Below are 14,213 nucleotides of genomic sequence, written 5' to 3'. Positions count from 1 at the left end.
CAGATGATGAAACTCTGAGGCAAACAGGATTGGGGGTGATTGAAGCTATTCACAGGTACTTTGTAGCAAGCATGGATTCTAACCCAGATTTTTAAGATTTTGTTTCAAATTCAGACTTCTTTGACTACACCACATCTCTTCCACAGTACCATCAAAAAAAATGTGTGTATAGATACGCGCATTAAACATTTCCATTTCATTGATTCTTGAATGTTAATGAGTATTTAATTTGAAGTATTTAGAAGAATGCATTCCTATACTTTTCCAGACAGTCTGTAATTTCTGTAAGCTTCATTATATAGCTATGTCTCACTTATTCATAATTGCATTAAGCTACAAATCCTAAATTTGTAGAAAGTGGAAAAAGATGGCTCATTTTGCTTTTTACTCGATAGTTTTCTCTTATCCTTACTTTGGAGTAGTGTTGTTGACATCACACATCCCACCAACCAATAACTATCATATTGGGCTGGGATTACCTTCCTTCATCCAAGTGTCCCTTCAACTTCATCCTTTGTCCTCACTTTGTAATTATTATTGTCTAGTATTTCTTGAATGAGTATTGGCACCCAATAATCAGTCATTACATTTAATATGTGAAAAGATGATGAAGGTTTTTCAAGCTCACCACCTGGTTTACACGCCAAAACAGATGATAGAAACAGAGAACTGAAAGAGAATCTTAGAATGTTAGTGTTGGAAGGGACTTTAAAGATAATCTAGCCCCCACACCCTGTATTTACAGATGAGGAAACTGAGGACCAGAGAAGTTAGGTGGCTTGCCCAAAGTCATTTAGGTGGTAAGCAGCAGAATAAGAACCCAAACACAAGCCCTCTGATCCCGAATCTAGTGCTTTTCCCACTAATTATTATTAAGGATTATTAATAATGCTAGTATTGATGTTGATTGATAATGATTATACGATAATGATATAATATATAACAATAATGATACATAATAGCATTAACATATAATATATAATGTGTAATATAATATTATATATTATACTGTAATAATATAATATAATTATAATAATAATGGTGGTGGTGATACTAATTAATTGATAATGATAATAATGATATATAGTAAGGATTATTAATAATAATAAAGATTCTTAATAATGATAGCTACCATTTTAATAGTGGTTTAAGGTTTACAGAGTGCTTTACATACATTACCCCATCTTATCCCCATAACAATCCTCTCATGTAGGTGCTATTATTGTCCCCATTTTAGAAGTGAAGAAATTGAGGCTAAGAGAGGTCAAGGGACTTGCCCCACTCATGCTAGAGTTAGTAAGTGTCTGAGACAGGATTTGATCTCAGGTCTTCCTAAGTTCAGGTCCAGCACTCTACCCACTGTTAGTTCACTTAGGTAAGACCTTGAGAGGTCATCTTTAGCAGGTAAATAAGGTGTCTCGGACACATGGTTGATAAAGGTATTCTTCCTTATGTCCACCAGAATATCTCCTGTTTTCATTTAAGCCTATTTCCTCTTGTGGAGTATTCAGCAGACATCAAACACAATTGCTCTAAGTCCTCCTCATTAAAAAGAAAAAACTTTTCACATAATTAAAAACAGTAATTAAGTCACCCCTTGACATGCATTCTCTAGAATAAGCAAGTCCTGTTCCTTTAACCTTTCCTTCTAAGACCTGTTTTCCATTCCTTTGATCACAGGAATTATTCTTCTCTAGACCTTTGTCTATTTCTTCGCTTCTTTTTTAAAAGCAATGGCCAAAACGCAGACACTCATTTCTGAACAATCGCACAAAATAAAATAGACATTTCCATATGCGTAGTAGTAGGATTGGTCATACATGAAATGTTACAGACACTCATAAAAAACAGTAAGAGATCTGACAATATAATACAGAATTACTAAACATAAAATATTTACCTCTAATTGGTGGTTAGGGGATTGCAGAACTCCAGAATTGAGAAAGATAGAGCACTTGAGCTGTTTCTGCAAATATGTGTGTGCCTCATGAGCTCAGGCAGAAGGCCCTATACCCAAATGATTTGGCAAGTATAGAGATAGGTAACTCTAGTGCTGCCCTACCCTTTATCATGAGAGGGGGAACCTGTAAGGTTGTCTTCTCTTGTATTTCATCTCTGAGCTTCAGCAGGACAATAGAGAAGCTTAAATCATCACATTTTCTTGAATGGTGAGGAAGATAGTTCAAAGTGACTTAGAGAATAGGTCCATTAAAAGCAGGTTGAAGTTTAGTAAAGAGAAATATAAGGAAATATGTCTAGGGACCCAAAAATAAACTACAGAGATTCAAGAGGCCTTCCTACTGCATAGCCATAGTGGGTTATAAATGATTTGTTCAAAGTCTGTAAGTTTCAGACAAGGACTTCAGAACCTCAAGCCATTAGTTTGAACAAAGAATCCAACCATTGTTTTGCTCTAAGTTCCCCAGTGTCAGAGATGCATTATGCCTTATGCACCTGATACCTCCTGACTTTGGGATAGTTCATTCACCAAGTGCTTTACATCAAGGCCCATGTTCTGCTGCATCATTGAATGAACATAACACCACATTTTTCATTTCATGAAGCTTTGAACAGTCTCCATCTGGAAGGCATTAAACACATGCCTATTTGCAGATGTGTTAACCCCCATTTTAATTACTGTACAACACTCAATCGCTGAGCAAGATCTTCTTGTGAATCTATCACAGAGTAGGCTTTGCCATTTCCTGAATGAAGAATTTACTTAATTGGGGGTTATATCTGCATAACTCTTCTCCTTCCCACTTTGAATCAAAGCTGTATCTCTATATCATGTGATACTGGGAGTAAAAATGAAGGGCTTAGGAGAAAGATTGCTTTTTTGAGGTAAGGTTTCTGTTTTAGATTTTTTTCAAAATAAGTATTTTTAGGGCTATTCCACATGGGATCATAGATTTTAGAGATGGAATAGACCCAATTGCTTCTAACTCTAATTTTACAGATGAGGAAACTGAGGCCCTCAGACAGTAAGTGGCAGAGTAGAGATTGAATGAGGTTTTCTCAGTTTAAGCCCTTTCCTTTCCACCTGAATCAAAGTTGTATCTATGTCAAGTGGTATTTGAAGAATACAAATAAAATGCTGGAGAGAAAAGATATGTTTTTGTCTTTATCTTTTTATTCAAAGATCTCTATGTACATCCCAAATCTGAACTTATTCATTGAGCCCCACATTCTAGGATAAAATGATACTGAAAAAGCTATAGCATTTTTGCCCTTTAAACATATTTTTTTTCAATTTACAAAAATTATACCATAGTTATAGCTTTTTTGCCCTTTAAACATATTTTTTTCAATTAACAAAAATTATACCATAGCTATAGCTTTTTTTGCCCTTTAAACATAATTTTTTTTTCAGTTAACAAAACTTATTTTCTTTCCTTCCCACTTTCCCCCATCATTGAAAAAAGAAAAACAAAACCCTTATAACAAATGTGCATAGTCAAGCAAAATGATTTCCTGCATTGTCCAGGTCAAAAAACATGTCTCAGTCTGCATTCTGAATTCATCTGCTTCTCTGTCAGGAGATGAATAGCATGCTTGTCATCAGTCCTATGGAATCATTGTGTAGACCAGAGTTCTTACATCTTTCAAAGTTGTTTATTTTCACAATGTTGCTGTACAGATTGTTTTCCTGGTTCTGCTTATTGCACTCTGTGTTAGTTCATACAAATCTTCCCAGGTTTCTCTGAAACTGTTCCTTTCCTCATATCTTACTTCACAATAATATTGCCATTTCCCATGAATCAGTACTCCTCTAATTTCTAGCTCTTTACCACCATAAAAAGTTGCTATAAATATTTTTGTATATATGGATCATTTTCCTCTTTCTTTGATGTCCTTGGGGGTATAAGCCTAGTAGTTGTAGAAGGGTGTTTTTGAAGTTGTTTTTGTTTCAGACTTTTAATTTTCAAAGTAAGTGTTTTCAGGGCTTTGGGGATAGGATCATAGGATCATAGATTAATAGGTGCAACAGGTCTTTATCATCAGTTCCAATTCTCTCATTTTACAAATGAGGAAACAACAGACTTGTTGTTAAGTGACTTTCCCATAGATTGTAAGTGGCAGACCAGAGATTCAAACACGTTCTCTTACTCCAAAACCAGCATGCTTTCTACTTTGCCATGATTTCTTCCCTGCCCCACCCCCCCCACAACATCACAACAGTGATTTGTTCTTCCCATTAATTGTATTTCAACCACTGTCTTCCCTCCCAGCAAAGGAGGGGATTTGCATCCTCCTAAATCAGCTTACAGTCCTGCCTAGTCCTACACTGGGCACTCGGTAGGTAATTAATAAATGCTGTTGACTGAGTGACTGACTTCCTGGCTAGGGAAGACTCCCTAGAGAGCATGAGACTTCAGGAGCTTCTCCAAGGAAAAGAAAGGAAAGAGAATTGTAGAAATGTTGAAGTTGATCAAATGGGGGAGCAGGAGGAGCCAGAGAAAATGAACTTGGTCCAGGTAATTGTGTTTTTATTGTGATAGGAGACATCATTCCGGAAATACTTGTACAATAAGGGCAGGATCTAAGTCTCTGCTGCTTGGCATATCAGCCACTAAAAGCATTGCAGATATTAATCTCAGGCATTCATTCCAAAGTCTAGCTCCCTGGAAGTAGAAAGCCACAGATACAGATAGCATGCCTTCTTTTTTTTTTCTAGTTTCTTACCTTGCGCCACATGCTATTCTTCTGGCAACATACCCTTGAGACCCCAATATACATTTTCTTCTTCTAATGTCACATTCTTCCTCAAGGAGGAAAAAGTATAGACTCACAGTGCTCTGGAATCAACGCTTATTGGTATAATTGTTATACATGCATGATGTCTTAGGTGCTGAAAAGAGCCTTCCTTTACCAACTCTTAGGATAATAGGAATAATATAAATAATATAATAATGATAATATAATGATAATAATAATAATAATAACTAGCATTTATAGAGTACTTTAAGCTTTGCACAGCGACTTACAAACATTATCTTATTTTAGCCTCCCACCAAACCTGGGAAGTAGGGGCTATTACTATCCCCGATTTACAGATGTGGAAACTGAGACAAACATTAAGTAACTTACACAGAGTCACACAGCTTGTAAGCATCTTGAGTTCAAACTTGAATTCGGGTCTCCCTGACTCCCAATCCAGCTCTCTTATCTACTATGCCAAGTAGCTACAAACATAGAGAATTTTTCTTCTCCACTAAACCCACCCCTTCTTTAAACTTCCCTATTTTTATTGAGGCTATCATCATCCTTCCAATCTACCAGGTTCACAACTTTGAATCACCCTTGAGTCTGCCCTTTTTCCCTATATCCAGTGCGTTGCCAAGTTGAGTCCACCTTCATCACACGCTAGTGCCGGTTCTCATGGGTTATCATCCAGACTACCGTATTTCACCACATAATCTTTGCAGATTTTATGCCAATTTTTTTTTTTTTGCAAAAAATGGGATGTGACCATTATGTGAAGCTTTTTTTTTTCCAATTGTGCAGGTATTACTTAAAAATCATTTATTACTAAACTGTCTTTGGTACAAAATTTGGTTGCAAGGAATACTCATGAATGTACATTAAAATTGGGAAGATGTAAGTCTTACCATCTCACGTGACTTACTCATGGCAGCTTGACTCACTCTTGGCAGCTTCTTCTGCCCACCCACTCCCCTTGCTCCTCTGGCTCTTCAAGGGGTTGAGTGACAATACCATTAGTACTGCATCGCTCTAAACAAACCACGCAAGTTGGCATTTGGAAATATACTGACAATTCGCATGCGCTGAGAATTCTAGGCTCCGGCTCTCAATGCTCGAGACATAAATGCATATCCATATGCCACTGATGCTCTGTTTACCTTTTAAGCAGCGTAAGGAACTGAATTATACCATGTGATGATTACTCAAGAAAAGGTTACAAACCAATTTTTGAACTGAAAAAAACAGGGTGTGATGATTATTTGGTGAAACACGGTATTGCCACAGCCTCCTGGTCTTCTGCTTTTAATCCCTATTCTCTCTAGTCTACCTTCATCAAGAGTCCTCAGCTGCTCCCTATTACTTCTAAGGTAAAGTGCAAACTCCTCAACCTGGCATAGAAAATCCTTTCCAAGCTGGTTTCCAACCTACTTTTCCAGACTAATTTTATTTTAGCCCACCTTGATGTACTTTACATTCCAGCCAAATGGGCCCACTTGCTACTCCCAGAACACACCATTCCATTTCCTGTTCCCAAGCCCAAAGGCCTCATGCTTGGAGTGACCCCTCACACACACACACACACACACACACACCCTTAGAATCCCTATCTCCTTTCATGGGTCAACTCCTGTATCACATATATAAAGCTTTTCCTGCTCTTTACTTCCTATCTGTCAGTATTGGAGGTTTTTTCTGCCACAAATTATCTCATATTCACTTATACTTGTTGCATCCTTCTAATAGAATGTAAGCCCCTTTAGAACAGAGACTTTTTCATTTTGTATTTTTATCTATCTACAATTCTACAATTCTCTTTCCTTTCTTTTCCTTGGAGAAGCTCCTGAAGTCTCATGCTCTCTAGGGAGTCTTCCCTAGCCAGGAAGTCAGTCACTCAGTCAACAGCATTTATTAATTACCTACCGAGTGCCCAGTGTAGGACTAGGTAGGATAGAGCTTTGGGCCTGGAGTAAGGAAGACCTGAGTTCAGATTCAACCTCAGACACTTACCAGCTGTGTAATCCTGGACAAGTCACTTAACCTCTGTTTGCCTTGATCCACTAGAGAAGAAAATGGCAAACTGCCCCAGTATCTGTACCAAGAAAACTCCGTGGACTTGGGAAGAGTCAGACACAACTAAACAACAATAACAAATTTCTATCCTCAGTACACAAAACTCAATTTTGCCATAGTAGAGACTGAATAAATGCTTATTAAATTGTTTTAAATTCTCCATGAGGGATACTTCTTTGTATTTTCCACAGTACCTGGCTAAGTGCCACGTGCAAAGTTAGATGCTCAATAAAAAATGGGTGCATGTTAGGGGCTTCTGGCTTTCATGGGCATCAACCTCTGTGCAAAAAAAAAGTCTTGTAGTAGGTAAATTTTGATTTTTAAATTGTTACAAGTAGAAGGAATGAACCGTTGAGTTACCTTGTAAAGCAAGGTTTATTAGCCTGGGGTCTGTAAGCTTGTTTTTGAAAAATATTTTGATGATTTTATTTCAATGTAATAGATTTCCTTGGTAATCCTATATGCTTAGTTATATTAATTTTAAAACACTATTTTGAGAAAGGGGTCCATTGGCATCACTAGAGTGCCAAAGGTTTCAAGGTTGAATACTCCTTCTCTAAAGATGTGGGGTAAGAGCACCAAAGTGATTAAAGCTAAGACCAGACAGATCCAAATAAATGGAAAAACATCGGTTCCTCATGGTTAGGCCAAGCTAATGTAATAAAAATGACAATTTTACCCAAATTAACTTATTTATTCATTACCATACCAATCAAATTACCAACAATTATTTTACAGAGCTGGATAAAATAATAACAAAATTCATCTGGAAGAACAAAACGTCCAGGATATCAAAGGAATTAATGAAAAGAAATGCTAGGGAAGGTGGCCTAGCCATACCAGATATTAAACTGTATTATAAAGCAGCAATCATCAAAACTACTTGGTACTGGCTAAGAAACAGAGTCATGGATCAGTGGAATAGGTTAGGTACACAAGATGCAGTAGTCAACGACTATAGCAATCTACTCTTTGATAAACCCAAAGAATCCAATTTTTGGGCTAATAATTCACTCTTTACAAAAACTGCTGGGAAAATTGGGAAATGGTATGGCAGAAACTGGGAATAGACCAGTATCTTACACTGTATACCAAAATAAAGTCAAAACAGTTTCATGATTTAGGAATAAAGACTGATACTATAAGCAATTTGGGAGAGCAAGGAATAGTTTACCTGTCAGATTTGTGGGAAAGGGAAGAATTCATGACCCAACAAGAGATAGAGAGTGTTACAAAATGCAAAATGGATAATTTTGATTATGTTAAATTGAAAAGCTTTGGTATAAACAAAGCCAATGCAACCAAGATTAGGAGGGAAAGAGAGAACTGGGAGAAAATCATTATAACCAGTGTCTCTGATAAAGGCCTCATATCTAAAATATACAGGGAACTGAGCCAGATTTATAGGAATACAAGTCATTCCCCAATTGAGAAATGGTCAAAGGATATGAACAGGCAGTTTCAGAGGAAGAAATTAAAGATATCTATAGCCATGTGAAAAAATGCTCTAAATCACTATTGATTAAAGAAATGCAAATCAAAACAACTCTTAGGTACCACATCTCTCCTGTCAGATTGGCTAACACGATAAAACAGGAAAATTGTAAATGTTGGAGAGGATATGGGAAAATTGAAACACTGTTACATTGTTGGTGGAGTTGTGAACTGATCCAACCATTTTGGAGAACAATTTGGAACTATGCCCAAAGGGCTATAAAAATGTGCATACCCTTTGGCCCAGCAATAACACTTCTAGGGCTATATCCTGAAGAAATCATACAAGTGGGAAAGGAACATGTTTGTACAACAATATTTATAGAAGCTCTTTTTGTGGTAGTAAAGAATTGGAAATCAAGGGGATGCCCATCAATTGGGGAATGGCTAAACAAATTGTGGTATGCGAATGTAATGGAATACTACTGTGCCATAAGAAATGAGGAGCAAACAGACTTCCTCATAACCTGGAAAGACTTATGTGATCTGATGATGAGTGAGGGGAACAGAACCAGGAGATCATTATACACGATTACAGACACATGGTATCTGTAAGGACTAACTTTGATGGACTTGACTCCTCTCATCGATGCAAGGTTCAAAGACAGCTCCAAAAGACTCATGAGGGAAAAAGCTATGCATATCCATAGAAAGAATTATGGAGTCTGAATGCAGATTGAGGCAAACTTTTTGCTTTCTCTTTTTTTCCCTTCTTTTTGGGTTTCATTTCTCCTTTCTCATGATTCATTCCATTGGTTATAATTCTTTATTACAACTGGACTATTATGTAAATAAGTTCAATGTGAAGGTATATGTAGAACCTACATTGGATTACATGCCATCTTGGGGGGTTAGGTGGAGGAGTGGGAGGGAGAAAATTTGGAACCCAAAAACTTGTGGAACTGAGTGTTGTAAACTAAAAATAAAAAATAAATTTATTAAAAAAAAACTAAGACCAGAATTATTTGTAGAAAAAAAAAGGTTCCAAAAGCATTTTGTTTAATTTGTATTCTTTTCTTTAGGAAAAACTGTGTAGAAAATCTAATGGATGAAGATGAGAAGGACAGAGCAAAGAGGTAAGAGCTGTTCTTACATACATTTATATTCTTATTCCCAGAATTTTGCCTTTCCTTAGTATTTTTTTCTCTTCAGTGTTTGCTAGGATATTGGTTCATAATCTGATACCCTAATTCCATTTTCTAATAGTTTTATCCTTAGAATTGTATCTTCTCAGTAGGCTTGACATACCAAACTGCTTCCTGTACTGAATATTTCTCTTTTATTCATGATAGGTCTTGAGACCTTTAAAAATGGTTGTAATAGGTAGGTTCTGATGATATGAACACTTACTACCTGAGTGACTTTGGGCAATCTACTTAATCTACCTACGCCTTGGTTTCCTCATCTATAAAATGAGGGGGGAGGGGGGTTGGACTGATTGATCACTAAGGTCACTATCAGTTCTAACCTAATGGTTCTAATTTAAGCAAGGCTCCTACTTTCATAGGCAGTGGCATTTTGGTCTTCCAGCTGCCTTGTTAATAATTTATAGAAATATCGAGAGACTATGAAACTGTGTCAATGTAGAGATAACTAGTCCACCAGCAACAGGCGTATTGACCCAAGTCTCTTTTTTCATGAAACTGCCTAGTTGCCACACCCAACCTTCACCTTATGACACCAGGAGCCACAATGTGGACAATGTTGTCCGACCTCTGAGAGAGAGAAGTCATTTCTTCTCTATCCCACTAGATATACAGTTGCAAACAGCTAAGGAGAGAGTGGATGGTGAAGAAGCAGAAATACTGAGAATAAACAGCTTTTGGAAGAAGTGTAGCAATGAAGGAAAGAAAAGAGATGAGAAAGTAGCTAAATGGCGTAGAAGGGTCAAGGGAAGGCCACTTTAGGATTGGAGAGGCCTGAGCATGTTTGGGAAAGAGCCAGTGGAAAAGATGATGATGATGATGATGATGATGATGATGATGATGATGATGATGATGATGATGATGATGATGATGATAGCAGCTGACATTTATATAGCACTTACTATGTGCCAGGAATGTGCTAAGTACTTCATAATTATTATCTCATCTGATCTTCACTACAACACTGGAAGGTAGGTGCTATTATTGGTCCCATGTTACAGTTAAGGAAACTAAGGTAGAAAGAGATTAAGTGATATGCCCGAGGTCACATAGCTAGTAAGTGTCCGAGGATGGATTTGAACTCAGGTCTTCCTGACTTCAGACCAAGCTCTCTATACACTGTGCCCCTTACATACTCATTATCGTTGGCAACAATCTGGCTAGCAGCTGCTGTGGGGGTGAAAAAACAACAACCACCAGCTCACAGAATGCTGCAAGCCCAGGTTCTTTTGATCTGCTTTACTAAGGAAAGCAACCTTAAGGGGTTAACAATCTTACTTTAATCCAGCACACAAATATCATTTGCTTAGTTCAGGGGAAAAAGCCAGCACCCTGAACTTCAGAGCAAATACAAACAAATTACAAACATCAACAGACAGACCAAATACAATTCATAGTTACCAACATCTGAGTTTAGCCGGGAGCTCAGCAAGGGCTAGTGGAGTCACGCAATACTCCTGCTGTGGGTCAGAGCTCTGAAAAAAGAAAGCCAACCTCTGGTTTTATATCTTTTTCAGGGTCAAGGGTGAGTCACACATTCGACTCACCCATGTGACCTAAAATTGTCACAAAAATGTGACTTAAACCCACGTGGTCTAAAAGCCTCTGATATCACAAATATAGGCTTTCCCTTGAGGCAAGGAGGTCATCAAGGACTCCTAATTTAATCAAGGAAATAAAGGCCAAACTCTTCAAAGGTACTTGGTTGAATGAAGTGCTAAGAGTCCATTTTGATTGCCAATACAACTATGCATGAGAGAGAATGAGGATGCCTGCGGTAGTGAGGCTCTGGACATGAAGAATGGAATGGGATATCAGAATTAGCCTTAGTGAGGAATAGGAATACCTCTTCTGTGGCAAGAAAAAGGAAGAAAGAGTATATCCAGTGATGCTGAGAAGTTTTGAAAAATAGAGAAGATGAGAGAGTGGAAGTTGTAAGCAAACTCACATTGGAGAGTGTCAGTCTCAGTGACATAGGGGACCAAATTATCTGCCCTAAGTGTAGGGAGTGAGAGGTACAAATAGTGGTAGAGAGAAGAAAAGCTTTGGAACAGTCACAATAGGGAATATGATAGGAGTCAGCTAAAAGAATTGTTGAGGATCTGTGAGAGCTCAGCTGAGCCTTACAGATAATAAATTAATAGAGAGTAAAATCTGCTTGATTTTGTGATTTGTCTCCAGTTATGATCAACAGCCTGAGAATTTTTATGGAGAAACTGGAGAGTAGGGGTTAGTTAGAATGAGGATTAGCAGATAAAGAAGAATGGCAAGGAATTCTAGGGTAGTGATTATAAAAAGTGGCAGATCATGGACTAGGCATGGAAGCAAATGAAGACAGAAATGGGGAGATACAGTGGGGTGCATGGGGCTAGATCACAGCCCCAGAGGTCATGTCGAAGGTAAAAGGAATTGAAGGTGATGATTGGAGAGTGGAATGTCAGTGTTCAGGATCCTAGAAGTAGTACTCCAGAGGAGAGCGAGGTCTCTGTATAATCCCCCCTGGTGTATGCTTGAAGTGGAAAGGAGGTCATTGTAGGGCATATTCTGTATTTATGCTAGTCACCATTGAGGTGGTGGGGTGGGAGGATAGGGAGACTACAACAGAAATATGAGATATGATCACTCTCAAGAGAGGGAAACAAACTAATGCATATATGAAGTACTTAGATTAGTTATCCATATGAGATAGTTTAAGATTCAGAGATAAAATGACGTATAAGTCAATGCTTGTAGGAATTCTTCCTGACCAAAGAAAGCAAGCTTATCTATGGAAACATGTCAGATTGTAAAACAAATTTATCACTTATCATCAGCCCAACTGATGGAAATGTTGAGTTTTTTCTTTACCTTCAGTCACTAGCAGAGTAGATGATTGGCATTACTTAAAAATTAATTGATTTTCCTTTTCATATCAATTGGGAAAATGTGATTCCACAAACCCCTCAGGTGGTAATCTATAGAGCGAGCTCTAGGGCTTCATAATTTGTACTTCATTTCTCTAGAAAGCGTCCTTGAGAGCGCGGGATGATTCCCGCACTCCCTAATTGAGTGAATGCCGGTTCTTACACATAATGTAGTTGTTAGCTTTCACTGTCTATAAAAAGACTCAGGTGGGAGGAAGGAATGGAAACAATTCAGATGAGAAATCCTTCAAGGCAAGTGGCAGCTGAACGTACCCAGCAAGAGGAGAAATTGGAGTTTGGGAGAGAAGGCCCTCACTTATCAAGGGTCTGAGGGGTTTCTGGATTTTTCCCTTTTTATAAGTGAGGCAAACTGAGGTTGTTTACTGAGGTACCATGGTAAATTAGTGATACATCATGGTCTCATATATTTAGAGCTGGAAGGAACCTCAGAGGCCAAATTTCCAGTTTGTAGAGACCAGTTTCCTCATTTTACAGATGAAGATTTCCTTAGTGTCTCACAGGTATTAAGCAATGGCAGTAGATTTCAAACCAAAATCCTTACTCTTTTCCACTCTGCCACACTATTTAATGTGATAATATTGTGAGCGGATAATGTGATTGAGTTGGAGTCAGGAAGACCTGGTTCAAATCAAGCCTCAGGCACTTACTAGCTTTGTGACCTTGGCAAGTCATTTAATCTCTCCTGGCCTCAGTTCCCTCATCCTGTAAAATTGGGATTATAATAGCATCTACCCTTCTAGGGTTGTTTTGATGATAAAATGAGATGATACATTTAAAGTGCTTTGCAAAATTAAAATTCTATCCAAATGTCAGATGTTTTTATTAAGTATTTAGCATCTACAAAATGTTCTGCCCTATGGACTATGACATGAACCCTGCCTTCAAAGCGTATCCCCCAGAACCAGAAACAAGACCTAAATCAATTAGAGAACTACACAAGAAACGATACAATTAAACCTAAGGATGTATGGAACAGATATTTATCAGAAGCTCAGTGTGGGGAAGTGAGATAAGAACTTACAACTTGGGCATGGCTAACCACAGTGTATGGCCTCCCTCCCCAGAAAGTCATATGGCTCCTATGTAGACGAATTCTCTCACTTCAGTGTTTCATTTCTTTTTCTGTGAGCTCAATAGGTTAGAAATGAAAAGTTATTACAGTCAGTCATGAAAATCATAGTCCAATTTATCAGTTTGTGTTTCACTTTATAGCACTGTACACCTCCTGGTTTGGTGGTGATTTATCATCCATGGCTGAATATTGTTTTTCACATGTGCTTTGTCATCATGAAAAGTCTCACAAAGGAAAAATACAAAAAATGAAAATCTTTGTGTTAAGTCAAGTCTTGAGGTGGATATTTGTTGTTTATTGTAGTTTTGATGGGCTAAATAAATTGAGTACATTAGCAGGCATCCAGTGAACATGAGGTAAGGTTAACGACATTTTACTTACATTCTCCTACAATTTCCAGATGTGCAGTTTGGTACCTGAACCAAAGGGAAATTTGGTATGTACCAGGCAGAATGCTAATTGTTTCTTCAGCCCAATAAAGAGTTTAATAGAAAAGACTTGTCTGTTTGATGTATTGGTTTTTGCCCTTAGCTAATAAAAAAAAAAAGTTTAGTGGAGAAATAAATGATCAGTAGACTAGGAAAGTTGGAAATCATGAAGCCTTTCCCAACACCTTTTAATTCTAGTACCTTCCTTCTATGAACTATTTTCTGTATTTGTAATCCTGTATTTGGCTTGTTTTGTGTATATTTATTTGCATGTTGTCTCTCCCATTAGATTGTAAGCCCTTTGGGGGCAGGAACTATCTTTTTCCTCTCTTCATATCCTCAGTGCTTAGGATAGTGCCTACCATATTGTTGT

General features: G+C 37.7%; 1 protein-coding gene across 3 annotated transcripts in view; it reads left to right on the top strand.

The window, feature by feature from the left end:
• NPAS2 (neuronal PAS domain protein 2) overlaps positions 1–14,213 on the top strand; it is a 252,074-nt gene that overhangs the window by 126,021 nt on the left and 111,840 nt on the right. For all 3 annotated transcript variants that reach the window (XM_036745177.1, XM_036745179.1, XM_036745178.1), the window contains exon 2: positions 9,294–9,347. In XM_036745177.1, coding sequence (XP_036601072.1) covers positions 9,294–9,347 — 54 coding nt within the window. The remainder of the gene's footprint in view (positions 1–9,293; positions 9,348–14,213) is intronic.

This window comes from Trichosurus vulpecula, chromosome 2 (genome assembly GCF_011100635.1).
Source record: "Trichosurus vulpecula isolate mTriVul1 chromosome 2, mTriVul1.pri, whole genome shotgun sequence".
Taxonomy (NCBI): Eukaryota; Metazoa; Chordata; class Mammalia; order Diprotodontia; family Phalangeridae; genus Trichosurus; species Trichosurus vulpecula.
Note: the sequence above shows the minus strand (reverse complement) of the source record. Positions and strands in the feature narration are given on the sequence as shown.